At 46.0% G+C, this 26,669-nt stretch overlaps 1 protein-coding gene across 9 annotated transcripts in view; it reads left to right on the top strand.

Moving 5' to 3' along the window:
- HDAC4 (histone deacetylase 4) overlaps positions 1-26,669 on the top strand; it is a 1,367,213-nt gene that overhangs the window by 1,175,803 nt on the left and 164,741 nt on the right. For 8 of the 9 annotated variants that reach the window (XM_078681413.1, XM_078681410.1, XM_078681417.1 and 5 more), the window contains one exon: positions 24,647-24,765. In XM_078681413.1, the coding sequence (XP_078537539.1) occupies positions 24,647-24,765 (119 nt within the window). Of the gene's footprint in view, positions 1-16,442; positions 17,667-24,646; positions 24,766-26,669 lie in introns of those variants that run through there. The other variant, XM_078681419.1, reaches the window with a different exon arrangement.

Raw genomic sequence — 26,669 nt, 5'->3', positions numbered from 1 at the left:
CTGAAGTGCCTCCTTTGACGCTGATGCCACCGGCCATACTGAGAATGCGCTCCAGAAGGGAGGCCCAGAGGCTGTTGGAGGAAGGAAGAGTACCAGCATGATCAGGTTAAAGAAGGGGAAATCATCGACACAGTGGATGACTTTGAGGGCCTTCCGAAGGCCATTGGCTTGGACACTTCGCCGGAGTGGGAAATGTCTTCCCTAAAGGTTTGCCTTCACAGGATGTTGCTCCTTATCATTCAGTTATCAGAAAGGCGGCTGATCTGTTAGACTTGCAATTGCCCACAGCTGAAGTAAAGTCAAATTTATTGACTGAAGTATTGCATTCTCTATCTTCTGTGGTTGAGCCTTTGTTGCCCTTTAGCGAGGCTTTCACTGAGCCAATTATGGAAGTGTGGCAAAAGCCCTTATCTGCCCCAGCGGCATCGAGGGTGGTGGTGAGGCGGTATAAGGCTGCTCCTGTCCTTTTTAACCGCCCACCCTTCGCCGGAGAGCTTGGTGGTTCAAGCTTCTTGTTCAACATAGCAGTCGGCTGGTTTGTTCCCCACCACTCCATGGGATAGGGACTCAGAAAAGTTGTAGCAATCGGCCAAGACGGTTTTCTCCTCGGCGAGCATGGACAAGTCTACAAATGCCAAGTGCCTGTTTGGGTGATATTTTTATGCCTTAATCAATTGTTCTAAACAGGTAGCTCCTAAACTACTGGAGGATGATAGTGGTCACTTCTTGGAGGTGTTGGCAGATACACAAGCAGTTACCTATCAAGTGATCCAGCCTGGTCTAGATACTGCGGACTTGGTTGCCAGAGTGATGGGTTCCTCTGTGGCCATCAGGAGACATGCTTGGCTCAGGTCTTCGGGGTTCTCTCCGGATGTGCAGGCCACTCTTCTTGATTAGCCTTTTGTTGGGTCGATGCCTTTTTGGAATGAAAGCTTTACAACGCTTCAAGGACAGTAGGGCTACTATTAGATCCTTGGGCTTACAATCTCAGCCTAGAGGTTATGGTTTCAAGAGGTTTTGAGGTTTTGGAAAGGGGGCTTCCTTTCGGGGCCGTCAACAGCCTCAGCAGCAAAATCCTTTGCACAAGTTGTACAGAGGGAAGGGTAGAGGCCGTCTACAGGGAGCCTCCCGACAACAGTTGTCCTCCTCCTCCTCCTCCTCTTCTCCTGCCCCCACCACCGGTAATACCGGAAAGCAGCTCTAGATCCCCCCCATCTTAGGGCACGTTGCACCTGTAGGAGGCCGGGTGTCCCATTTTCTACAAAATTGGAAATCTGTTACAGCAGGTCTTTGGGTTTTGAATCTTGTAGAAAATGGATACGCTCTCCCCTTCCTAGAGTTTCTACCTCCTTACCCTCCTCATCAGGGCTGGTGTTCAGAGGAACATCTGCTGCTCCTGCAGCAGGAGGTTCTTGTTTTTGTTACAGAAAGGTGCGGTAGAGGTGGTTCCATAGCAGGAGCGGGGTCAGGGTTGCAACTCCCGGTATTTCCTGATCCCCAAGAAGGACGGTTGTTTGAGGCCAATCCTAGACCTCAGTATTTTAAACTTTTATCTCAGGCCGGAAAAGTTCAAGATGTTGACCCTAGCTCAGGTTCTTCTGGCGCTGCAGCAGGAAGACTGGATGGTGTTGATCAATTTGCAGGCTGCGTATCTTTCCATCCTGAAGTCGCATCGGAATTATCTCTGTTTTAAGTTGGGATCTCAACACTACCAGTCTGCGGTTCTTCTGTTTGGTCTCACTTCCGCACCACGGGTCTTCACAAAGGTGATGGCGCTGGTGGCAGCACATCTCAGAAGGGCAGGAATTCCGGTTTCCCCCTATTTGGATGACTTGCTGCTTCAAGCAAAGTCGCCAGAGATGGTGATGGGTCACTTGCAAGTAACAATGCGATTGTTGTTCAACTTGGGTTTCTCGATAAATGTCCCCAAATCTCACCTGGTGCCCTCTCAGCGCAGCCTGTTCATAGTGGCAGTACTGGACAGGACTGTGTGTCGAACTTCCCCGCCTCCGCAAAGGATTCCTGGCATTCAGGGAATGATTCCTTTGTTTCACGATGGAGCAGTTGTTCCAACCCAGAAGGTCCTACATCTGCTCGGTCTGTTTGCTTCCTGCATACTGTTGGTCAACCATGCACGTTGGCACATGAGGGCACTCCAGTGGTGCCTCCGCAGGCAGTGGTTTCAACACAATGGAGACCTCGGGGAGAAGGTCAGAATCGCCAGAGACGCTGCAGCGGAGCTGTCTTGGTGGAGCGTTTTGGGCAACCTGTCTCAAGGGAGGCCTCTTCAGCTCCTCCACCAGTGACCACAGTGATTACGGATGCCTTCTCTCTAGGGTGGGGGACTCATCTGGGGGATCTGGAGGTCAAGGGCCTTTGGTCTTCAGAGGAAAGGTTGCTTCTCATCAACCTTTTGGAATTGCGGGAAATACGTTTGGGTCTCAAGGCCTTCCTTCCCTCCCTCCCGCCCTACCTACCTCCCTCCCTCCTTCCCTCCCTCCCTCCCTCCCTACCTACCTCCCTCGCTCCCTCCGCGGTCAGTTGGTTCAGGTCCTGACGGACAACACAACCGCGATGTGGTATATCAACGAGCAGGGAGGGATAGGGTCATATCATCTCTGCAGAGTGGCTCTGCGGCTCTGGTCCTGGGGTCATCGGATTGTGTAGTTGCAAATCATCTGGCCGGAGTGTTGAACGTGCATGTGGACAGTCTCAGTTGGCAGTACTCTGCCGACCACGAGTGGAGGCTTTACCTGCGAAAACGCGCACTGCCCGTTATTCTGCATTCTTCAGTATCTGATGCAGGGAGCATTAGAGGATGCATTGCAACTGGATTGAAGCTTTCGGCTTCTTTACCCGTTTCCTCCCATACCCTTTATCCCTCTGGTTCAGAGGAAGATTCGCCAAGACCGGGCCCAAGTCATATTGAGCACTCCAGATTGGCCAAGAGGGTTGTGGTACACAGACCTCCTTCACCTCTCATCGCACCTTCCGCTCCGTCTCCCTCTCAGGGCAGACCTCGTCTCGCAGTTGCATGGGTAGGTTCTACAACCCCACCTCCAGAGCCTGCACCTTCATGCCTGGAGATGGAACGGGGCAACCTGAGGTCTTTCTCTTCCCATCGGATGTGGTGGGTGTAATTTTATCGTCCAGGAGACACTACACCAAATCTGTTTATTCTTCTAGAATGGCCAGATTTGTGAAGTGGTGTGGAGAGAGGCCCATTGATCCTTTGAAAGCCCGTTTATTGGGTGTTCTTAGTTTTTCACATTCTTTGGCCCAGCAAGGTTGTGCTGTGGCGACGGTTAAGGACTACTTGTCGGCTTTGTCAGCTTTCCTTTGTTTGCCGGACCAGCCGTCTTTGTCGAAGTACCCCATTATTATGAGGTTCATTAAAGGCCTCACCAGTAGGTTTCCCCCCACTCCCTTCATAACGCCAACATGGGATTTGAATTTAGTTCTTACATTTCTTTTTTTTGAAAAACATTTTATTAATTGAGAACAGCACGTAAATCACACAGTGTAGCAAGTAAGTTCTTACATTTCTGATGGAGTCTCCATTTGAGCCTCTTCCTAGTTGCCCTTAGAGGCAGCTTTCTTTCAAGACAATTTTTCTGATTGCTATTACCTCGGCCAGGAGGGTAGGTGAGAAGCAGGTACTAAGCCTCCTTTCACTACTATCCATGCAGACAAGATGGATCTTAGGACCAGGGCTGCTTTCCTGCTTTAGATGGTTTCTCCTTCCCACCTGGGGCAGTCTGTTACATTGCCTATCTTCTATCCTCCTCCTCACCATTTCAAGGAGGAAGAGAGACTTCATCGCCTGTACCCCCGAAGGGCGGTCAGCTTCTACCTGGATAGGTAGGACAAGAGACTCGAGGTTGGACGACCAGCTCTTCGTTGGTTTTGTGGGGAAGATGAAGGGCGAAGCCGTCCACAACAGAACGCTTTCCAGGTGGATCCTCTTGTGTATCATGATATTCTACACCCTGGCCAAGAAGGAGCCTCCTGGAGGTATCAAAGCTCATTCTACTAGAGCTGAGCCTTCCACATCTGCTTTGGCAAGAGGTGTACTTGTAGTGGACATTTGTAAGGCTGCAACATGGACCTCCCTCCACACTTTAGCAAAGCATTATGGCTTGGATTCTGAGGTGAGGAGGGATGACCATTTTGCTCGTTCTGTCCTGCAGGACTTTATGGTATGAGTAGGTGGACACTCTCCTCCGGGAGCGGGACTGCTGTGAGATTCAATTCAAAAGGTGAGGAATCCTCAGGCAGATGTATCCATCAGAAGAAAAAGTTACTTACCTTTGGTAACGTTTTTTCTGCTGGATAAAGTATCTGCCTGTGGATTCCTCACTGACCCACCCTCCTCCCCGTTGTCCACCTTCGTATACCGAAAAAGTTGTCATTGTTTGAAATGGTCGTTTGCTTGCCATACTATTGGTTGTTAGGAAATGATTTGTTTTTTAGCTTTTCCTCTTTATATATATATATATATATATATATATATATATATATATATATATATATATATATATATATATATATATATATATATTCAACGCTGGATCCTGACCGCCAAACGTGACGGTGACAACAGGCGCGGACCTCGTCTTCAATCAGAAAGTGTTTAGTTAAATCGTAAACACGAACAAAAGCCACATCACAGGAGTCAATGCCAGCAATCCATTTAATTGCAGTTCAAGTACAAGAGCGAGTGCCCTCCCTGACGCGTTTCGCTCCGCAAGCGGAGCTTGATCACATATATATATATATATATATAATGTATGTATTGTGTAGATATTGTATACTGTGTATATTCCAAATATGTTGTAGGTCCACCCGTTCGCCTTGAAGGCATGGTAAAAATGGGTGGAACTGACGTCAGCCCGCCACCGAGGTCTTATTTTGTCTCCGATGACGTCATAGGGAGTTGCGAGCGGAGCTGTGCCATTGTGACGTCCTCGTCGACATGGGAGAGCTAAGAGAAAGGTTTCCATGGATTGCTGGTGCAAGGGGTAATTCAAAAAGGGAGGAATCCTCAGGCAGATAGTGTATCCAGTGTATCCACCAGAAAAAGCGTTACCGAAGGTAAGTAACTTCTTCAGGTTCAAGTGCTTGAATAAGGTTCGCCATCAAAGTATATTCTCCCTTTATCGAGGTGAGGCATTCAATACTTCTAAGTTTCCTCAAAGAGTCTCTCTAGAGTGCATAAGATGATAGCCCCACCGTACTAGAGATGACAACCCCCTTACTAAAGGTGCTGACCCAACGCCATTTCAATATGTAATGGCTCTATAGGTGCCATGGTGTTTAATTTACAGGTTGATTGCAACATTTTCCCTTCAGCTTTATTCATAAAGTGCCAGTGCTTGGTATGTATGGATTTCACTGCAAATAATAGTGTAGAGGGACTTTTCATCTTGTAAACAGTTAACAAGTGAACAAAGTGTCTGCGGCCAGTGGCACCAAAGCATGTCGAGAGGGCATGTGCATGTGCTAAAGCTTTGCTTGTCAAATGGACAATATGTTCTTTCTCACTCAGATTATCTGTAACAATCTTTCCTAGATATAGATATTATTTGACTCTTATTATAGGCACAGCACCCAAAAACCATTTGAAGCTCATACTCCGGAGGGCTCCCTTCCTGTGAAAAGTAATTACTTTACTTTTATTTACATTTACTTTCTAGTAATGTCTTTCTGAGTAGGCTGCTAGACAATGATGACGCTTCCGCAAACCTTTGGGGGTTAAGTCCAGGAATATGATATTGTCTGCATACATGGAAAATCCCTATTGGGTAGGACCCAACCGTTGGTAAATCTCCTCCCACACTATCCATCTGCCATGGCAGTTCAGCCACGTATAATGAAAAAAGAGGCGCAAATAAACAGACTTGTTTTAAGCCATTTTTTGTTCCAACCTTAGACATAAGGCCACGGTTGCCTCCCAGCATTACTTGACACCATGTGGCCATATGCAAAGCTAGTCTCAGTTTTTAAAAGACCATTTGGAATACCCAAGTCTGTAAGTTTCTTCCACAGGGTATGCCTGTCGTTGCAGTCAAAAGCGGTAAAGAAGTCAATAAAAGCTGTGTAAACTTGTATACCCCATTTCTGGACATACATTTCCAATATAAGGTGTAAGATGAAAGTATTATCTAGGGTGGAACAGTTTGGTTGAAAAACGGCCTGTTCCAGAGGCAAAATCTGCATTTCCTTCACCCAGTCCTGGAGGTATTAATGTGGACTTTACAAAAATGTTCCCAGTTTCGTCTAAGAGCGCCATTTGCCTATAATTTCCAGGAATATTGCTGGGGTCATTTTTATGCAGTGGGAGTATAATACTGCCCAGCCATGAATTAGGTGTTTCCCTGTATATGTAGCAGAATTTAATCCACACAGCAAGATAGGTCACCCATAGTTCCGTCTCTAACGAAATTACTGTAATAGGCAACTAATAAGGCCCTCTTGGCCCTGTACACCTTGCACCCAGAATGATATTCTTAATTTGTTACTTTGATGGACAAAGAAGTCTCACCTCATCTCTACGTCCAACACTTGAGTTCAACAAGTTCTGTTCCCATAAAGTGTCCCCAGAGCTATTGAGGCATATAGTGAGGAGATATACTTGCTACATTCATTACTAGAGACCCCCGACTCGTGCGCTGCAAGACAGCATATTAATTTGATTGTCAAAAACGTTGACTCCAAGGGATTGGCCTTGAACCCTTATCATTTAGGGCTCCAGCCAACCACTGGCGCAGTGCATCATGTGGCTCAGACATTTGTTCCTGCTTTACAAGGTAAACCCTTCTACTCCCCGCTTTACAAGAGATTGCAGTCCGCTTCTTTTTGCGCTCCAATTCCTCAGGCAGATTGTGTCATTCTCTAAGGGGGCTGGGGGGACCTGTTTATCACTATTGTTATTTACCATATTTCTACAGGATCTTAGGAAATACGGCATAATATCAACCCCTTTCGAAATAAGAAATTAAACATTTTCCACTAGTAGATTAACAATTATGGGCGAATAAAATTGATAGTATATTTGTGTCTGTGACCCCAACTGATTTAATCAGTAGCTTTTTGAGTATCAATGTCTAGATGTCTAGAGTATGTTCAGAGCTATCTGAATGTTTTTCCAGTAGAGCCATGATAGACGATAGAATACGCTCTAGACTGTGTAGTGATTTGAGAAATACATGTAGTCTGCTGAAATAGTGACTTGTGGATTTAATGGCAGGTCAGGAGTGAGTGAAATATTAAACTCTCTGACTCTGAGTGCTAGATAACCCGTCCATTGAGGTTTTCTGAACTATAGGCCCTTCTTGCGGTAGAGACTCCATTCTCCTGTTTACTGCCCCTGGACTAGGTCTAAAAGGTGACATATCTGGTAGCGTATAATCCATCAGAATACAAGTTTGAGAACCTTGCAAGACTCATTGGTGGACTTAAATGGGCCACTGGTTGCCTTCCTCATCATTGGACTCATGGTCAACCCCAGAAGTATTCCGGACCCGGTAGTCAAAATTTCTATTGAGGTTTTTTACAAGTATGTGGGATTAATCCCACTCCCTTTGAAGATTCTAAAGTGGGGTGCTGTATTCCTTAATGGATTACATTTTGTTTTAAGTATAGACAAGAGAATTCTCCTGGATCGAAGTTTCTTCACAATTTCGTCATGATATCCCCAGAGGCACTCAGGAGAGATGTAATCAAATGCCATCGGTTGTATTAAATACCAGATGAGGGGAGGGTGCCCCAAGATCCACACGCAGCACCCAACCCTAGACTAGCCTCTATTGGGGGTTACGGGGAGCTTCCTATGCAAATGCAAATGCTAGGCAGCAACACCCTTTGTTATCTCGGCCCTTTGCCTCTTATCGGCGCCGCCACACCTCCCCTAAGTAAAAACCAGGTCACAAGACGCCAAGGAGAGGCATGAGCACGCCTATGGTTTCAGATTATAATTTCCCCAGAGCCAAATAAGGCCACGCTTCTGAAGAAAACCTCAAATTGTTACCCACCAGTACATCTGCGGCTAATATTCAGTACTGGTGAGCAGGTGAACAACCACATAGTCACATGTAGGAGAAATAAGTCACCGGAGGCTGCTACATAAGATGAACCAACAAGTCACTCAAGCGGTCACATGAGCTGCACTCGACTCAGCGGGCCTCTTCTTCACTTACCACCTCCTCTTGATGGTAGCTCCTTTAGTAAAAAATAAGTAGCCTGTTTCTCCATGCCCTGTGCTCCAGGCAAGACTATTATAGAGCCCCAAACAGCCACACGCATACCATGCAGGCGGGAAAAAGAGCTACCTGCAAAATTCTCACAAAGAGGACGGTTTGAAGTGTTAAAACACCCTTCGTCGCTTTAATCCTCAGCCTATTGGCTGCTAACCGCCACAGTGCGGCAATGCAGCAGGTAACAGGTGGGTAGGACAATCCACAGAGCTGATTCCGACTTCTCCAGTTGGCCCCCATCCTCGATACCACGTCAAATCGCCTTAAACACCTTCTTCACTGTGGATTGCGGCATCAGTAGTGGTGGTGATTGCATGTAAATGTCTCCCGCTTCCTCTGCTCGCTCCGCTCGCACAATTGTTTGCTCCTCCCTCTGTATAACTTCAGATTCCTCACTGACCGTCTCACCTCCCTGTTCTGTGAACTGGACCCTTTTTTTTTCTTTTTCCCTTTCCTTCTAGGACGGTCCCAAGCCTAGAGATCTGCAGAATGGTCATGCCAGTCTGTTGATGGACTCTGCATTTGAGACCGTGGACAGCCTAGAAACCAACTGATATCAGCACATTTGGTTGGCATTTATACCAGGCTCTGTTTGTCACTTCTTGAGCAGAATGACATTGGTGCAGAATTGCATGGTGCTACCTGTTGGCGTGCAGGAGAACAACTCTCAAAGTTTCCCAATCCACTGATGCACCTGGGGTACTATTAACAAGGTGAGATAGGTAGGTATAATATCTACGAAAAAGATCACTCCAAAAGGGAAATAACTCTGTGAGCCTCCAGCACTGAAGGTTTTATAGTTCCCTATGACAGCTCCTTGTTCAAGTGGATACAGTGTTTCTCAGAGGACTTCTCTTAATTGAAAATAAAAGATTTTCAAGAGGCCCTTAAACAATGCCTGTTGATCTACTTTGCAGACCTAGCAATCTGGGAGATTTGTCATAGTTTGGCACTGAAAAAGTGACTGGCTGCATCAAACCAACCCCAGCAAAATGTAAATGAATCTTTCCTTCAGTGGTACTGCACTCTTCAGGCTTTGAGATGAGATGCCTACAAGATAAACTTGAAGCTGTTGGTATTGGAGTAAAGAAAAACCTCTTACAGGTGCAATAAAGATCAAGAGAAAGGTACCGTTCTCGGCACCAAAGGAAGGTTCAATCCTCTCAGTATCAGTACCACACAGTACTACTCTTAGCTGCAAAGTGAACTATGTTGAGATAGGGGAGGCCAGAAAACAGTGGCCACCACAGTGAATCCCACATGGCCACAGCAGGGCAATACCTTTCTCATCTATCCTTCCCCTGGACAATATTCCAAGACTAACGAAGAATAACTGGATGCATATAGGTACTGAATGTTATACAAGATTGTTAAACCTTATGTTTTAAAATGCTGCCTTCAGCGAGTCACCAAGGGAAGCTCCTGAGTTTCCCTGTACATTGCTCATGCAGAGAAGAACACCCTTCTGTTGATGTAATCAATTCCATCAACACCTACTTCCCAGAGAAGAATTAAATATGCTGCTGATACTTCCTGATTTAAAAATTAGGTCCAAAACAAGAAATCTGATGGCCATTTCAAATTCCAGATTCCTCACCTTAGATTACTTCCCATATGCCAGACTGGAGCCAGGAAACTTTTCAATATGAGTGCTCCTGTGCGCCGGATCCAAAGCGCTGCCCCTAACTTTGGACGTGTTTCAGTAACTGCTAAAAGGATTTCATCAATGTGCAAGGAAACAATGTCCCCACACAAAGCAACAGGTTTCAAGCTATGCTTCTGCTGCAGGCAGCAGTTGTTGGTCACAGTCACACATGAGGTGTGTTTTTGGTGACTGGATTCTGGACACGACTCTTAGGTGGTGCAATAAGTGCACCGGTGTGCACGTAAAGGTAAAGCTGCATGTTGTTGAATGCAAGCAGGAGTTGGAGACTTCATGTTGGTCCCGCTGAATCTCCAAGTAATGGGCGTGAACTTTGGTCCCGAAGTCAGCCCCTATATACATGCCTTTAGGACATGGCCAGCGCAATCTTTTTCGTTTGCGCCAGAATACCTTCGGCTGCGTCCTGTTGTGTGAGCCAAATACATTATCCACGCAGGCCTGGATAATAGGGAGTCTGTGAAGGACTACCGGTATTAGTGTTGCCCTTTGTCACCATTTGTGAATGCATTCCACAGGAATCTCTAGTGAGATAAAGGCCTCCCTCATGCACATGCCTTTCGATGGGTACCGCCTTTTTAGTGAGCCAGTGAACTCTGCCTTGGAGTGTTATAAGGACAGAGCTACAGCACGCTGCTGTTGATCTCTAACAAACATGTCCTGCATCAAGTCAGAAAGTTATGGGGCTATTCCACTCAGCTGTCATATAAACAGACACAACCTTTCAAAGCAGTGATGCAGCATACACCGCAGTCCTTTCGAGTCTAGCAGGCAGCCTCTGGCTGGCAGGGGCATCAGTCCTCCTTTCTCTTTCCCTGCTACAGCGGTCACCAAACACTCTAGTTTGCCCTTAGTGGCCCATGCCCAAATGCTTGAGGCAGGATTCAACATTTAATTCTAGGTTTGCACTCCATTACCTTTGACAGGTGGCTCTTACAGATCATTTAAAATGTAAATGGCCGGCCTTTTCTTTCTGCCCGCCCACTATTTCTTCCAAACCACCCTTTATTCCTTCCAAACCAGAGTAAATTTCAGACAAGCCTCTGTCCATTACATTACAAGGATTATTGTTGCTCTCCAAGGATTTTGATCAAGAGGGTTTCATGTTCTGAAGGTGGAGGAGATTATTACTCTTACAATTTTCTCCTTCCGAAAAAAGAACGGTGGCCTCAGGCCTATTCTGCACCTTCAGCTTCTGAGCACCTTCCTGTGGAAGGACACATTTAAAAGGCTTCAATTGGCACAGATTCTGAAATGGATGGTTTCCATGGACCTGCCAAATTCTTATTTTCATATACCTATCCTGTGTCCTACAGATGTTATCTGCGGTTCAAGGTAGGTTAGGAGTATTTTCAGTTTGGTGTACTGCCTTTTGGCCGTATCAGTGATCCTTGGTGTACTCCTTTTTGGCTGTATCAGTGACCCTTGGGTGTTCACAAAAGTGATGGTGTTGGTCTCCTACCATCTTCGGAGATCAGGGACACCTATTTGGACCTTTGGCTTCTGAATGCTTTCTTGTGGAAGAGAAAATTGAAATTGTTTCTGCTGACGCATATTCTGTTGACTGTGGACTTGGGTGAAATGGATGATTTCCATGTACCTGCCTTACGCTTATTTTCATATATCTATCCTGTAGTCCTACAGATGTTATCTGCTGTTCAAAGTAGGTTGCGCAACCTACACTTGTGTGGAGTCGAGCAGCGCCTACTTTGTGTTTAGTCTACTGCTTGAAGTTTTGGAAGTCATCTTTACTGCCAGGCGTACTTCCACGAAATCCATTTACACCGGGTGCTGGGATAAATTTGGGACTGGTGTAGCACTGTGCAATCCATTAGTCACCAGTATTTGTTGCTCCCCCTTACTGCTCAAAAGATGAGGAGAGGAACCATGGTACTTAACCCCAAAGGGGCTCCATGCCTTTATACATTGATTGTACCATGGACCATCAAGTGGATAATCAGCTTTTAGCAGGATTCTCTGGGGTCAAATAAAGGGGAGGCTGATCAGACGTCGACCTTGTTGAGGGTTATAGTCCTCATCATTAAATCTGCTTTGCACTGACCAAGAAACAGGCCTCTGGAAGGTATGATAGTCTATTCCACCAAGGCTAAGGCTGCTACCACAGTAATGGGGTGCTTAGTGTCTCTCCTCAGCTGCAACATAGGCTTCCGTGCATATGTCTAACAAGCACTATTGCCTTGACAGGTAGGTCCAACAGAAAAGACATTTTGCATGCTTGATCCAGCAAGAATTTGTGGCCTCAGCCCACTCCACAGAGACACTACCTGGGTAGGAGGTGCTTTTGTATCTCTTCTAAAGTGCGCAATCTGCAGTTAAAAGTATCCATCAGAAGAACAGGTTACTTATTTTTAGTGGATGCTAACTGCAGATTCCTCACTGCCCTCTTGTTGCTCCGTTCTGTAGAGCAGCCCCTTTTTTACCATCTAAAAGGTTTGAAGTTTGTATTCAGCACACTATTAGAAAGAGAAAGGGAAAAGACAAGTGTTAGAATTGGGGGTGTCCAACAACAAGACACTGACATTAGTGTCCAGAAATAGCAGTTATATGCAGCTTCATCACTTCCGGGTGGTGTGGCGTCTATGTGAAGTGGAATGAAAGATTTCCTAGCTATCGTAACGGAAAGTTTCAATTCTATTAGGGACTCGGAGGCGAGGGTTATGCCTTCTCCCTTCGCTTTATTATCACAGCAGCCTTGGAAGAACACAAGACTACCTTTACCATGAACACCAGGGAAAGTAGTAGTCAACAACTACAAAAAATAACCAATCGGGACAGTCCATCATTATCCAATCAGGATACAGCAGTCCCAACATAGTCTGCTCTTTCTTTGCGCCCTGTCAGGCGGGGATACATCCTTTCGCGTCCTGTTTACCCACATCGGAGCCTGAAAGGAATAAAAGGGAATCATGAAATCACAGAGAACCAGTCTCATGGAACAACATATGACAGATTGAGGCAGACTAACTAGATCATGAAGCACAAAATGATAAAGATCAACACAGGAGCAAAAAAGGCACCAACATCGAATATGCAGAAGAATGAACAAAGCATTACTTCACAATTCCCAGACCCAGAAGAAAAAGAATGACTTACTTCCATACGGGTGGGAGATTCGCTAGCAATCCCTAGGGCGGGATAATCCTCGCCTCCGAGTGCTGAATAGAATTGAAAGTTTGCGTTACGATAGCTAGGAAATTTTTCATTCTATGTCAGGACTGGAGGCGAAGATTATGCTAGTTCAAAGCTTGCTCACCACAAGGTGAGCCATGTCAAGCACCAGCTTGAAATAGAAACTCTTAATGGTAGAATCCGAGGACCAGTCGGCTGCGTTGAGGATATCCTCCAAGAGTGCCCTTAGGCCAAAGGCTTTGGAGGCCATCGCCCCACGAGCCGAGTGAGCACCGAAGTCTTTGAGGCTAATGCCTGCCTCCTGCATGACCCACCTAACCCAACGGGCAATGGTAGGGGAAGAAACCGCCCTAATGGGCTTTCTGAGAGAAATAAGCAATTGTCGCTCGCCCGGAGGCCTGAACTCCCCTGTCATTTCCTCATCAGCTTTCAAGCAGCGCAGCACACACAACTTTGGAGAGTCCGGAAACTCTAGATAAGAAATTACTCTGGTATGACATTTAGTGCGTCTATGCAAAGTAAAGGTGACCCCCCAGGGGGAAAACATCCAGGAAATAATATCCAGGGCCCGTAGGAGGTGAATACCCTCAATTTTGAAGTGGCAGTAGACCAGCCACTCGTTGAACTTGCTCAAATTGATGACGGGCCGTTTGCCCCCGTCCGGTTGGTCTACCAAGAACAGATTGCTCACGAAGCCGCGAGGATGAAGGGCAGTAGGAACAACCGCCCCTTTCTGAAAAAGAGAAGAGATTTCTTAGCTTACCAAGACTGAATCCTGATGAGAAAAAACGATGGGATGGGGCCTGGCCCTCTGGAGGGGTACACCCAGGAACTCTATAGGAAAACCCCGAACCGTCTGCAGAACCCACTAGTCCCCTGTGACAGAAGTCCATGCCTGGAAAAAATTCCCCAGCTGCCCCCCGATTTTTAAGAGCGAAGAAGGGGCAACACTCACCAGAGGAAGAGGCCGATGCCCCTCGGGATCCATGTCCATTGCCACGTTGGACCCTGGTGGGGTAGAAGTTACCAAACCGGCTTTGGTCCTGATAGTTACCTCTTGAAGAGCCTTGACCTCTGGATTGCTGGTTAGAACCTCGGCCGGTCGAGCGGCCCCTACCTCGACCAGCCCCTCTGAAAACCCTAGGAAACACTTTTTTGATAGTGGACTGCGCCCTATCTAGGGACATAAAAGTATTGACAAACTTGCCCAGTTCTTTAACGAACAGTTCTCCAAAAAGACCACCTTGGGCAATCGGGCCAGCCTCCGACTCAGCAAGATCCCCCAGTTTGGGGTCCACCTTGATCAACAAGAAGCGGCGACGCTTCGTAGACAACGCAATATTTGCGTTACTTAAAAACACTATGGCCCTTTGAGCCCAGCCAGACAGGCAATCAGGAGAAATAAGCAAGCCTGACAGCTTGGCCTCCTCAGCCATGTCAAGAATTTTCGGCAAGGGGTCCAGGACATCTAAGAGCTTGTCCTGACAAGCCCTCCATGAACAATCAATCCCCTTCTTAGGATCCCGGATGAACTTCTGTAGAAATGTCGCCATGCGTGGGTCAATCTCTTGCGTAAGGGCTACTTTGCCTTCCAAAGAAGGACAAGGGAACTCCACCAGGAGACAATTGCGTGCCTCCTTCTCCAATGGTTTGCGGATGCGCAAGTCCACATATTCTGCCACCTTATCAGCGGGAGCCCAGTCTGATGAGTGTGGATGAACAATCTCGTCGGGGTCAAATATATCAAAGGCAGGGACCTGGCTCCGCGCCGTCAGGGCCCGCGTTGTCGCTGGCAGGAGGAAGAAGGTCCTCAGGAGGTACTGGAGGATGGCTTGCTAGAAAAGCCCTTTTTAGGCGGTCAAATGTGCAAGAATCCATGCCCCCATTGCGGGACCGCTTGACCGGGGGAGGGGAAGGATCTAGGTCCGGAACTTAAGAAGCAGAGGCTGCCTGAAGCAGACAGGGACAGATGGAAGCGCGGCAAGACGCGCAAGGGCTTGATCCATTTTTTGCATGAGCCGCTCCTCAAGGGGGGACATGGCCTCCCCCACCGCCCTATAAATTGACTGGTCAACGGCATCGTAGAAGTGGTCATCCCACTGGAGGTCGGACAGGGCGTTGTCACCTCCGTGGTACTCATCATCAGAACTATACTCCATTATGAAAAAACGTTATGATAATCCACAAAAACATGAGGAGTAGATGCCCAAATAAAATCCTGGGTGTCAGGCTGCAGCAGTTTTAAATAGGCTGGGCACCAACCAAAAGAACAATGTGAGACTCTCAATTTAGCGGGGGAAACTCCGGGGCACTCCGAGTCTGGTGCAGAAAACAGTAAACCAAAAAACAAACTGGCCTGGGCCAAGTGCCCACAAGCGCAAAAACGCGCTATAATCAGCTCTCACGAGTGTGTCGGTACACATATATACTCCGTAGAGGTGCCCTACGGAGCGTGGATGCAGATTGTTAGAAGTCTTGCTAAGAAACGACCGCGCTGGTAATACAACCAAAGAGGCGTACTGCTTCAGGCCAGAGCTCGCAGTACGGGTGCCGCACCAACACCAAAGGGTTTGAATGCGCGTGCCCAAACTAAGAGCCTTTAACGCCCCCTTTCGGCGGGAGGCCACGAGCACACCAGACGGCCGCGTAAGGCGGGAACGCTCCTGCGGCTCTTGACAGGCAACGCGGCACTCGTTCCTCAAATGAAACAATCGCAACACTAGTCACTAAACAAACCCGCCGAAGCGGAAAGATCAAGCAAAAGCTTTAGATAAGGGAAAACACTCATTTACCACAAAACCCAGCCGAAGCGGAAACCCTCCCTGTGGACACCACCACCCCCACGGTACAGGCAATAACACTATCAAGCCTGAACAAAAAGCTGCAATAAGCATAACAACGCGCCACAGCGCGCACAATTGAACGCTGTAAAAATCAAAGCAACCACAGTCAATGAGAACAGTAACAAGGGAAAGCACTTATCTCTGCTGTGCAGCAGCGAAGAAAGAGGAGGAAGGGACACTGAGAGCAGACTATGTTGGGACTGCTGTAGCCTGATTGGATAATGATGGACTGTCATGATTGGTTATTTTTTGTTTTCTGGATCCAGTCTGGTGTCTGTGAAGTATCTTAGGTGAGAAAAGTGCAATTCAAAGTAGTTTTGTTGGACCACAAGTCAGCTACACTCTCATTTCCAAAAATACAGCAGTGGTGGTTGCTCATTTGAGGAGGCACAGAGGCAGATGTACTACAAAAAGTGGTCGTAAATTGCACACTTTTTTTGGGGGGGGGGGGGGATGTATTTATTTGCATTTTCTTAATCACATTGCAAAACCGCATCAGATATACAAAGCATCTTGTTTCTGTGTTCATTACAGGTACAGAGAGGTCAAAGAATATCCTATCCCGTACCTTGTTCAACCTAGTTATGGAACCTCTCACCACCTTCCTAAAAGCATCCAATGTACATTTTCATATGTACGCCGATGACACTCAACTATATCTCAAACTACAATCCCCCAAAGACATTATGCGTCTGAACTCAACGATCAGAAGCACCCAATCCTGGCTGGCCGATAACCACCTCAAACTCAATGCTATGAAAACTGAGTTCCTTCTGATCTCACCTCCCGCAAAAATCTCTACCACTCAAACCTGGCTTAAGCACCTAACTGCACTCAATGTCCAACCGACCATCGTGAATTCAGCAAAATCTTTAGGCATAACACTTGACGCCAATCTCAACATGCTACAGCATATCAGCAAGGCAACTAAGGGAGCTAACTTCCAAATAAATACCTTGAGGAAACTTAAACCCTTCCTCCCAGCCGAGGACTTCCGAACTGCAGTACAAACACTAGTCATCCCTCGCATAGACTACGGCAGCATCGCCCTCTGCGGTCTCCCCCTAACTACAACTGCACCCCTAAGAGCTTCGCTAAACGCGGCAGCGAGACTCATCACTGGATCTAAAAAACACTCGCATATCTACCCGGACTTTAAATCCCTGAACTGGCTGCCTTTTGAAGCCAAAATACATATGAAAATTGCCTGCATGACGCACAAGGCTATACACTTGAAATCACCCGGCTACCTCACTCAGAAGTTGACAATTTCCGGCGGGTCCAGAACCACCAGAAGTACAAACAATCTTCTGCTGAAGCCTCGAAGATTCCGGAAGGAAAAAACTTACAAACGCTCCTTCTCAGGAATGGCGCCTAGGATCTGGAACTCACTCCCTCCTGAAACCAGGCTCATCTCATCCACTCTTCTTTTTAAGAAAGAAGTTAAAGCTATCCTCATGGCTAAATACACTTGAACTACTACTCTTGATCTTTTAAGACTTTGCGTCGAGCTATATTATTTGTTTGATTCCTTTGCACATGTGTTTTACTTGTATTATTGACCTAACTGATTGTTCATGCTCCCTCTTATTTGTACTACTGCATTGACCTACCTTACCTTACCTTCCTAACTATGCTCCCTCGTGTACCCACCCTAGCACTCATTTATGCCTGTGTAAATCGCTCTGTTATCTGCAAAGATCTTGTTCGCGCTATATAAAACTTTTAAAATAAATAAAAATAAATAAATATTAGTACATAAATAATCAACAACAACGGATATTGTCTGTCAACGGGATCCCTCTTCATCCCTCCCCTCCTCCCCAGTATCCCTCCTTTCCCCCGATCTACTGTGAATCCGTGAGTGTCAGGCCATAGTAAGTTAGCCACGGCTTCCATATTTTCCCAAATTTTTTGGGGCACCCCCTTGCTTTGTAGGTTGTTTTCTCCTCCAAAATATACATGTCCATCCCTCTCTGCCATTCCTCCAGTGTTGGATTAGTCGCCGCTCCCCAAACCCTCGCCATGTCTCTTTTGGCTACTACCAGACCCAGCTGGAGCAACATCCGCTTTAGTAAATTGCACACTTTTAAAAAAAATTTGCAGACAGTCTTTACTTTTGTGATGTGACCTGTGTACTAAAAGGTCGCATTATAAAATGTCAAATCACAAAACGTGTCTAGTGAATATTAATTGGACAAGTCGCTGTTTGCAACCCCTGTGAATGGCTACAAACAGAGGGATGATGGCCTTCAAGGTCTGGTGCCGCTTGGGGAAAAAAAGAAAACTAACATTAGGCAGCACTTTTGGATCCACAGCCTTCTCCCTTCAAGGTCACCCAAAACGATTCCTAAACATGATTGGTTTTTTTTTTCTCTCAAAGCAACCCATGTACCTTTATGGATCTGGAGCTGCTTAAACAGCCTTCTCCATCGGAGGTCTCTCAACAGTATTCCCAAAGGAGGAAATGTTCAACACGGACAGCTTTGTCTTTGCAAAATCTGTTACATCGCCATCAAGGAGACAGTAACTTTTCAATGGTTTAGATTAATACTGTTCAGACTAGCAAATGTAAAGGGCTACCATTTTCCCTCCACTTAACCCCTTGCGTGCTACTGTTGGCCAACGGCTGTCGAGTGCACTACCTTCGAGTGCTGCGCACGTCCGTTGGCTGATGCGGCCCTGCCCACTGCGCTAAACCGCCGCACCACGGCGGAATTGCTGCCGTGGTTAAAGTTCATTTGGAATGTCAGCAAACCCATTTTACAAGTTGGAAATATTTTTCCCAAAAATGTCCCACAAACTCGAAAATGTCAATATTGTTTGACACCAACGGACAAAGGTAAGCCGCCGACAGTGAATAACCCTCTCTCAACAATTATTTGTGTACATTTATTGCCAAAATAAGATGTACTGTTGGTGACTTTGTCAGCAGCCTTCAGCGTCTGAACAGGTGGATGTGTTTCATTGATGAAAGATCGGTCTATGTTTGCAACGTTTTCAACATTGACAGTTTCTCCTATGGCTTCAAAGCCATACTGCACTACTGCATGCCTGCCCTGGCTCGTCCTAAAAAGTACACTTTCTAAGTGAAGTTCTAACTTTCTGTCAAATTTGGTGCTCCATTCAGCCATATTTTCTGTATCAGAGAGTAACATTTCTTAAGGAAATGAAAAAGGGAAATCGATATTTAGGAACCCCCTTTTTCTTTGCCCCTGCTGGACGTATCAGCTTGAATCTTTACATGAAGGATCCGAAGTGATTGAAATTTTTGGGGGAGAAAGTGTTGTGCAGATTCGTCGAACAACGCCAAAGTTACTAAAGTAACTAACAGCGAAATAGGGGGTATGTGGGCTCAACAATATATAAAAAGTATATTTATGGGGGTTTACCCTCATATAAAAGTGTGTGTGTGTGTGTATTCGCGTGTGTGTTCGCTCTCCATCAAACGCAAGTCGCTGGAACCCAAGCCTCTTAATCCGGTGAGCTGTTCGGCAGGGTAGTGAAGCCTAAACAATACTGTTATCAAGGCCAAAGCGTAATACACTTCCACCAAGCAAAGCAGCACCACGGCTCCAATGTGATAAAGCGTGTTTTATTGCAGTTGTTTACAGCAACGAGGACAGGATTATGTTGAATATATGTATGTATAGATACTGCACTTTGAAAGTAAGGTGATGAGTTGTACCTTTCAACAGTTCTATAAACGTATATAGGTGTATGTGCCTGTGTATATAAAAATTATACTTACCACCTTACCTATAAAGTACATTATTCCAGACGCAAAGTATTGTGATGTAAAGGTACTCACAGTGTACCAGTATAAAACGTGACAGCATACAATCACCATCCACTGAGTTTGTTTTTTTAACTACTTTGCTGATCTGTATTCAAGAATGTGAATCTATGAAAGATCCATTGCTTGAGAAAAAGTTGACTTACCAGTAACTATAGTTCTCCATCATTTGTTATCATGTGACCTGCACTACTCCTCTACATTAGATGCTTAAAAAAAATCAAGCAGTCGAAGCTGCAGGGGAAGGGCTTGGATCTCTTATGCCACCTCATTGGCCACAGTTCAGGTCACATTATAAGGTGGGATAGTCTATGGAGCTGTTAATGTTAGTTGAGGGAGTAGGAATAATGTTATTTAATATTATTGTTCCAAGGGTTCCCATCCTGATGATGGACACTATTCAGCCACGTGAACCTATAAAACATACCTGTGCTGGGTAACTATAGTTAAAGGTAAATACCTTTTTTCATACTGTGGTCCTTCTTAGGTCCATCTCAGCCACTGAAATTTGCAGAGCAGCTACTTGGAGGTTTGTTCACACCTTTTAAACAGATACTGCCTTGACAGTGACTCCAGTGCTGATGTTCAAGTATATTAAATATTTCTGCAAATGTGTTTTTTAACTGAGTTATCTATATCTGGCTACTTCTTCTCACTCTTGATCTTACATTTCTGGCTTGAGACCCTAAGGATGATATTCTAGCCATTGATCATAAATATCAGTTATGAAATGCTGTGGTTATTATTTTTTGATAATCAACGTTATTGGATTTTAAACAACATTACAATAATTCTTTATACTTTGGCATGCAGTACTTTTGCAGAAGAAATGCTGTGTTAAGCAGATTTGTAGAGCATATTATCATCTGGCAGGGTGAGTGTCTAGGCACACATAGGGCCTAGTTGGACTACTCAAAAAAACAGGTCTTCAGCTTCTTGCAAAATTCAAGAAACAAGGAGGCTCCTCTAATTTTTAGAGCCTAGTCGTTCCATGCTTTAGGAGCAATGCAGGACAAGGCTTGACCCCCACATCTGTTTTTCTATATGTGTGGGATTTGTGCAAGTTGTTTTAAGTTTAACACGTTTATTTGCATAGTTAATTAAAACCATTCCAATACAATTAACCCTCAGTACAGTAACATTCATCAAATACAGCAGTAAAACTGTTTTAATCTACCATTTACCCATTTAAAACCATTCATTAATGAAACATTCTGCAAATCTCCAGATAAGAGTTCAATTATTATAGAGCAAAGTAGCCCAAATCTATGCACAGAGTAAAAGTCAAGTAAAGCTACCAATTATTATATTATGACTTCTTGACCATTCACTTATAACCTGAGTGCAGAGGGAGGTAAGTGCTGAGTGGCTACTACGACCTTGTAGATTAGATCTTTAAAGTAGTAGGAAAAAGTTGCTAGCACTCTATTAGTGAAGGAGACGGGCTGTGCGAAGGAGGTTCATTTAAGAGCATTAGTGACAGTCCTCAAGAGGAGTTTGGTTTTGTACAATGTTTTATCCAACTCCTAATTAATGACATGTCAATTAGTGATTGCAATATGAAAGTTCAAATATGATTCAGCTTTGTAAAGCCCCTGCATATCACCCCTTTAATTATGCCAGCAATGCCCCAATAGATGAGCTGCATCCTTCCCGCTGGGCTTCTCTGCTTCTTTGCATTCTAAGACCAGTACCTTTTTCTCCACTACCCTAAGAGATTTTATCAGTGCACAGTTCAGTCTTAAGTCCATGGGATTGAAACAGGCAACAGCAGGCTCTGCGCATGATCTTATCCCTCTCTTGATGAAGTCTTTAACTAGGATTTTTTGACAATCATTCAGAGTGGCTTTGCAGAGAAACAGCACATGAATGATATCCTCTGGTGCTTGTCTGTAAAGCCTACGGAGTTCCAGCTTTCCTTTCTTCTCCAAGCAGGATAATGTTTTGATACTGGCAGTATCCTCAGCCTGAATTTTAGAAATTGCTTATTGGTGCAATTGCTATGAGGTATCGCTAAATATCCTTGAGGGGATACCTTTGTATAATTGCTAACTGTTAGCCATCCCTGGCTCCTTCTTGCTAGCAACTGCTGGTCCTCCAGAAGAGAGTGTAATTTGGTGTTTAGTTATGTTATTCTTTTCAGCTCACTACGACTCATGTTTAAGTTTAAGGCCCATGTGGATGAAAGGCCAAGGTTGATGATAACTTTTGTAGGAAAGCTCTCATAGGTGAGTGATCTATCCCCTGTATTTCCAGTCAAAGGTGATGCCCAAGGAGCCCTCCTTTGCGAGTTTAAGGTGTTGACAGCAGTTTACAAAACAGTCTGCCTGCCCAAAGTTTGTTTTAACAGACCGAACTGCAACCTAAGTTGTGCAGAAGAGCTGTACACCATCAGGTGAAAAACTGACTTAAAGATTTTTGAGACTATTATTGATAGTACAGTTCTGTCCCGTCCCCTCGCTTTCATAAGCCACCGCTGGGAGAAGTTTGGCTTGTGCCACCTGCAGGATTGGACCGAGCGAAGAACGCGTTGTCTTCCTGTGCTGCGAGCCCAGTCTGACCACAAGTGCTTTGCCTTTGAATTTGTTCTATTTAAGCTGCAAACCTTCCATTAGAATTAAAAAGTACTCCAAAATATTTGTACACATTGGCTGGTTCCACCTTTTCACTTCTCAGGTCCCAATTGTAATTGTTTGTGCAAGTAGGGGTCGAGCGAAGATGTCTGGTTGGTTTGTGAAAGCAGATGTAATTGTTGAGGTATGCTAGGCCAGTGTTATGTAGCGCCTTGAAAGTGTGGGTTAGGAGTTTGAATTGTGCTTGTTTGTGAATGGGGAGCCAGTGCAGCCCCTTCCAATGTGTTGTGATGTGAGTGCAGCATGGGAGGATGTGATTCTGGCCGCCGAGTTCTAAATGGTCTGCAGCCTTTTGATGAGATTTTTGTGGATACATCTTGCTTGTGACCAGGGCGTCGGGGACGGTTTTCCTGGTTCTAATTGGGAGCCATTTGAAAATCTCCCTCAACATCTTTAAGGTGTGGAAGTAAGAAGCGGTGAACGCATTGACTTGGCGACCATGCCGATTTTGCCACGTGAAGTCCAGCGGTGATATGCTCCTCTCGAAGTTCATAATTTTAGTCTTGTCGGTGCTCAGCTTTAGACAATTGGTCTTCATCCAGTCGGCGATTTCATCATGCAGTCTATGAACTTGATCTGGGTACTGGGCATCTTGTCCATGTGGGAGAGAATGAGTTGCATGTCATTGGCGCAGGAGAGGACGCAGATATCGTGAGAGCCGATGATGCTGGCTAGGAAGATCATTTATGTGTTGAAGACAGTCAGGCTCAGGGAGGAGCCTTGCTGAACACTGCAGATGAGGTCTCAGGTGTCCAAGGTGTATGGTGCTAGGCTGACTGACCGGGCCCTTTCAGTCAGGAAGGAACAGATCCATCGTAGTGCATCTCCTTGGATTCTGCTTTCGTGTAGACTTTGGATGAGAATGGGGTTTTAGACTGTGTCTGATACTGCAAAGAGGTCCAGGAGGATGCAGGCCACCATGTCTCCTTTGTCAAGAGTCATGCTATGTAATCCATGGCAGCGATGAGGCCAGTTTCCATCCTGAGGTTGGATCTGAAATCTGACTGAGCAGTGTGAAGGAGTTAGTGGTCGTTCAGGTATTCGGTGAAGTATCTGTTGAGGAATTTCTCTAAGACCTTGGCTGGAAATGGTAGAATGGAAATCAGTCTGTATTGGTGAGTGTTGAATGGTCTGCAGAGGGTTTCTTCGGTAATGGAAGGAGGGTTGCATGTTTGCTAGCCCCTCAAAGGTCCTAAGAGAGGTGGAAGCATTCAGAATGGTAGTGAGCATTGTGCTGATGTGTTGTAGTCTTCGAGCGTAGGTGGGGTCCAATGGGGCCCCTGAGTGGATTGACTTCATGGTGATGGCACTTTCTTCTGGGGCGATGTCAGGCCATTTGGTTTGCATTGGTTCTTTGGATAAGTTTGGGAGGTGTTTGGTAAAGTCTATCGGGTCTGGTTGTGGACCTAAGTTGCTGTAGATGGTGGTGATTTTGTTAATGCTGGATTGAGATAGACTGTTGCAGAGGTCCTGCAAGGGAGTGATTGAGTTGATGGCAGCTGATGGTGAAGTGAAATCTTTCACAATGGCAAAGATGTCTTTGCTTTGGTTTTTGGCGTTGATGCGGCCCATCAAAGTGCTGCGCTTGGTTGCCCTGATCCTTTGGTTGTAGCGTCTCTGGGCAGATTTGAATGTGTTCCTGTCTGCATTGTCCTGGCACATTCTCCATTTCGTATTTCATAAAGAAAGAACATTTATTTGTAATCCTAGCTCTACACCTTGGGAAACTTCACTGCATCCTCCCCAGAAAACAAAAGGAATGAACTTTAGTTTACAAAGAATAAAGCCATAATTCCTTATGTAATCTTCAAAATGACCTGCTCTTCAATAGCAAAGCTGTTCCTTCTGGGCTGTAATAGCAGGATCACCCTGTGACGTTAAAGGCATGGTGCATTATTTTCTATAAGTGAGGGTGTTCTACAAACCAACTAACTTTTTTTTACCTTTAAAGAAATAAGCATCAAGAAAACTGGCTGTTGCCCTCTACAGCTATGCGGTTTTCCAGAATCCTACACACAGAGCTATTCAGTGTTTATTAATTAATTGAAGAATTTCATATTAAATAACCAGCATTACAACTATCTAACCTTTTCTCACCTTCTTAAGGGTGTATTTTATAGTGTACATGGCAGTGTCTGAGCCCTCTTCAATGTATATGTTTTGCTCTAATTTTCCTCTTAGCATAAACTTTCTTTCTTCCTAACTCTTTTCTGCCTACCTCATTGAATATATTCATCTACTTAACCACCAGCTGTCTGTCCAATCTCTATTTGCCAATCCAACTAATAATCTTCTTTTCTTTTTAACAGGACGGTTGTAATGCCAATTGCCAATGAGTTTGGCCCCGATGTGGTACTGGTGTCAGCTGGGTTTGATGCAGTGGATGGGCACCCTGCTCCTCTTGGAGGGTACAAACTGTCAGCAAAATGTAAGGTGGACTTTCAGATGTATTTAACGTTTTTATTATTTATCAACAAATTGTATTCCTAGCTCATTTCACCTTTGAGTGAAAATGCATAGGCTACTTGAAATACTTATCTGAAAGAAACAGTTAGTTATAGATTCCTTACCTTAGAATTACCCCCAGGCGGCAGGTTGGATCCGGGAAGTTTTTCGTCAGCAGTACCCTTGCGTGTCAAAAGATGGCGTCGGTCGGCTTCGCGTCTGTCATTGACGTCCTGGTCGCCGGGAGGACTTTGCGTAAGCATACAAAGACACTGCCCTCGCGCGCTGATGTTAGTTCTTTCTTTTTCTGTGCCAGCAAGTGCAGATCCGGAGAGAGCGGTACCTCCGTCACTTTTTGACTGACTTTTTTTTGCAACTTTGGTCAACTTATTTTTCGAGTCTAACATCGACTCCTGTGCACGATGGATGCCCGGTTTCAAGGCCTCCGGTTCTTGTAGTCGACTAATGTCTGTGACGGATCCACACGTCTGTGCCTCTACTGTGTGGAGCGCGACCATGACCCCAAGTCGTGCTCCGACTGCTGAACCATGGCCCGAAGTGTTTGCAGGAGCGGTCCCGAAAGCTACTCGAGGCCCGGCAGTCTGCTCCGCATCGTCAAGGTCCCGGTCATGTGGGAGGTCGAGGGACCGATCTCAGAGCCATCCCCACTCCTCGTCTAAGTCTTAGCACTCGGGGTTGGTAAGTCAAAGCACAAGAAGAAGTTGAACGAAGCATCGTCGCTCTTCAACTTCCCCTCATCCATCGGCTGACGCGAGGAAGGGTGCGGGTGGTGCTTTGCGAGTGGAGCCTTCAGAGTCGACTCTGGCCTTCCCTCCCTTCCCGCGACCAGTAGTGACCCCTGCCCAGCTTTGTTAGTTCTACAAAGCGATGCATGCCATCTTTGGCACAAAAGGGGGTGGTGATGGACGGAGCATCTGAACCAATCAAACACTCCCACCCAGTCAAAAGATCTGGGTTTGATCCATCACCGTTCTTTAGCCCACTCTGCCACCCCAGTTCAGACATGGCTATATGCAAATCACTCTGACCCTGTGCCTTATGGGAACAGTCCAGCCCGAACTGCCAAGCCATGCCTTCCCTGGACCGGAAACAAGCTTCCGAGGACCGGTTTCTGCCATTCCAGCCGTCTTCAGCCCGGCTTGCTTGAATCCAGTGGCAAAGTGAGCAAGGGACTCATGTCTGAGCATACCCTGCCACACTTATGGCGGCCAAAGCGGCACAAAAGGAGGTGGTGATGGACGGAGCATCTGAACCAATCAAACACTCACACCCAGTCAAAAGCTCTGGGTTTGATCCATCACCGTTCTTTAGCCCACTCTGCCACTCCAGTTCAGACATGGCTATATGCAAATCAGTGTGACCCTGTGCCTCATGGGAACAGTCCAGCCCGAACTGCCAAGCCATGCCTTCCCAGGACCGGAAACAAGCTTCCGAGGACCGGTTTCTGGCATGAAATGAAATGAAATGAAAATGGGTTTTATAAAGCGCAGATAGCTGCCCAGGGGCGTCCAAGCGCTGATGCTAGCAGTGTGTAGACAGCTGAGTAGGTGAGCAGAACAAAAAATCTATTTGTTGAACAAAAAAGTTTTCAAATGTTTCCTAAATCAGTGTGACCCTGTGCCTCATGGGAACAGTCTTGGGCAGCCCGACTCCGCCCGTGCGCCTTCAGGCCCGCGGACTTGGCTGGGGGCCCTAGGCCTTCGACTCCGGCCTCGGCACCGCAGGGCCCCCTTTGGATTCAGGCCTGGATCGGGATCGGCACTGGTCGACCTTATTACACCTTTACCAGGACCGATTTCTCCGGCACCACCCCGGCTTCCACCCCAATGTGGATACGGAGCCGGACCGGTGTAGACCGAGGCCAAA

This window comes from Lissotriton helveticus, chromosome 3_1, assembly GCF_964261635.1.
Source record: "Lissotriton helveticus chromosome 3_1, aLisHel1.1, whole genome shotgun sequence".
In the NCBI taxonomy this organism is placed as follows: domain Eukaryota; kingdom Metazoa; phylum Chordata; class Amphibia; order Caudata; family Salamandridae; genus Lissotriton; species Lissotriton helveticus.
This window is presented reverse-complemented; position numbering and strand designations above follow the sequence as displayed.